This window comes from Trachymyrmex cornetzi, unplaced genomic scaffold (assembly GCF_001594075.2).
Source record: "Trachymyrmex cornetzi isolate Tcor2-1 unplaced genomic scaffold, Tcor1.1 scaffold454, whole genome shotgun sequence".
Classification (NCBI taxonomy): domain Eukaryota; kingdom Metazoa; phylum Arthropoda; class Insecta; order Hymenoptera; family Formicidae; genus Trachymyrmex; species Trachymyrmex cornetzi.
The window spans coordinates 439,791-442,184 of NW_017299334.1; the positions used below are offsets into that span (position 1 = coordinate 439,791).

The following is a 2,394-nucleotide window of genomic DNA, read 5'->3' on the forward strand; positions in this document are numbered from 1 at the left end:
TAAATTCTGCAAGAAACATTTATATACGATAATCTCAAAGCGGTGTAATCGTCCTAAAAACCTCTAATCTTCTAACAAGGCAGCTACATCGCCGTGGCACGCGTCTAATGCATACACGAGGCTAGGCGGGGAGAACGTCAGACGTACCCCTCTATGGTGATTATGGGGTGAACTCTCTCGGTGCCCCATAGAGCCTTACGGTGGCCCAGGCCTCGTGGAGGGGACGAAATACCCCCGGGACGGTATATATGTTCTAAGAGCCCCTTGCCACATGCACAGTACCAAATTGTACCCCGCCTAGTCCGCTCGTAGGTGAATTCTTATTTTCTCGTTCCGATCGCCGTTACGTGATATAAATTTCCATTAATGTTCGTTCTTACCTTCCGAGAGTGCTCTTTCTGTGTTGTGTGTCATTTCGGGAAATTTGTTTTGCTTCTAATTTACTAAAAGTTGAAGATATTTGGCAAACCACAAGTTCGGATTTTGACATGGTATGTGGAAATGTATTTTGCAAAATTTTTTAAAAAAGCTCGATTAAAAAAACGTTAAAATTCTTCTCCGAGATTGTAAAAAAGTGTAACTTAATTTAGAAATTTTAAAAACTGGAAACTAAAATAAAAAATAAATACTAAATAAAAAAGTATATTAAAAAAAAATATTATATTTTTTTAAACAAATATTTTGATTATAATAATTTATATACATGCAGAGGATACAAAAGCAGAAGTGTAAAATTGTTTCATTGCTTTGCGTTACAGCAAGATACAGCAATGTCGTCAGAGTACTCATTCTGCAGCGAGGGTGGCTTCGACGAACTCTCGAGCTCCTCCGATTCTGGTTTCGATGTTAGCTTCGAATCGCCAAAACACGAAATACCACCTGACACTCTCTTCCCTCCAGTTAAAGAAGTGAAGCGCAAAAAAACGCGAAACACTCGTTGCAAAAGTCCCACGCAGGTATATAAATCAATGAGCGCTCTCGATAATCTATCTATAAACAATTTTTACGCACTAAATACAATTTTTCAAAAGTTTTCTAAACAACAAAAATTTAAAAGTTTATTTAAAATACATTTAAATATCCAAATATTTTTTAGATATTATTATGATAAAATAGTTTTAATTAATTCTTCGAATTTCTTTTAAGTGCTTTTCAGTTTTCTGCATTCAGTTCTTTTAACTTTTAGCCTTTCTTCCTCGCTTCTACTCTTTAGTATAGATTACTTTAAATTTTTTTCGTTTTTAATAAAATTTAAATGGAATTGTAAAGGTTTGATACGAAAGTCTACTGAATTTTCTGATTTAAAATATTTAACTTAATAATTTGTGTGTGCCTTCAAGAGATTCAGAAAGAAGGATATCTTGTCTTTTAATCTTTTTTTTTTTTCACCTTTAGGACAGACGGGAGGGTGGCTTAGATGTAGACACTAATTCTTTGCAAAAGAAATTAAAATATTCAAAAAAGAAAAATTAAATTCTATTTATGTTTCTTTTAATTTGTTTACTTGTGGTCTATCCAATTAGAGGTTTTATCTATCTGTCTGTTTGCTTTTCTGAGCTTGCTCTTTCAGAATAGTTCTCCCGGAAATCAGATTCCTTCTCACAATGTCCCTTCTGCAAATAGGTGCTCAGATTAAAGAGAAACCGGCGAATAAAGGCAAACGACCGCGAGCGTCACAGAATGCACACTCTGAACGACGCCCTGGAACGTCTGAGGATGGCCCTGCCGACCTTTCCCGAGGACACGAAGCTCACGAAGATCGAGACTCTCCGTTTTGCTCACAACTATATCTGGGCGCTGTCACAGACTTTGGGCAACGCCGACAGCGGTGAGATCACAGTGAACGTCGGCAATGTTACCGTCAGTATCACCGAGAACGGCAACATGATCACCTCGTCATCCGGAAGTTGCGCGGTCGCGGCCCAGAAGAGGCTGGGACCTCAACATACCGCGGGTTTCCCGTACCCACCTCAGGAGCGATTCGTCGCACCGGAATGGCAGGAATATGATTGCTACAGCGATCAAAGCGTGAGTCCACCGATGCAGTATCAGCCTTGCTACGATCAGAGGATGTACCAGATTCATCGTCCTCAGCATCAACTAACGCCGCCGTCTCATCATCACATGCCTCATCACAACATGTATCAGTGTCTTTAGACGTCGAAATGCAGATAAATTTTATTTAATGGTTTAAAAATGGTTTAAACGAGCTGGTTTCTTCAGCATTGATTATCTTTACTCATAAGATTCAGCTCAATCTCTCTGTCTACGCTGATACAAATAATGGAAAAGACACAAGAACGATTATGTCCTGGATAACTTAATCAAAAAATTATCCAGAGAAAGAAATTGAGTATAACTCAATAAAGAGTGTTTTTTTTCCAAAGAGCTTAC

The 2,394-nt window shown here is 38.2% G+C and overlaps 1 protein-coding gene across 1 annotated transcript; it reads left to right on the forward strand.

Annotated features, from left to right (window-relative positions):
* The first annotated feature begins 770 nt into the window (after positions 1-770).
* tap (basic helix-loop-helix neural transcription factor TAP) lies at positions 771-2,157 on the forward strand. Its single transcript, XM_018513226.1, has 2 exons — positions 771-956; positions 1,624-2,157. Exons 1-2 carry the CDS (start codon positions 771-773, stop codon positions 2,155-2,157), a joined length of 720 nt encoding a protein of 239 aa, XP_018368728.1.
* Positions 2,158-2,394: the final 237 nt, after the last annotated feature.

Excerpts from the sequence above, each read along its gene's own strand:
- tap (XM_018513226.1), top strand. The coding sequence starts at position 771 with ATGTCGTCAGAGTACTCATTCTGCAGCGAGGGTGGCTTCGACGAACTC. Across the intron at positions 957-1,623 it reads GTTGCAAAAGTCCCACGCAG|GTGCTCAGATTAAAGAGAAA; the intron begins GTATATAAATCA and ends TTCTGCAAATAG.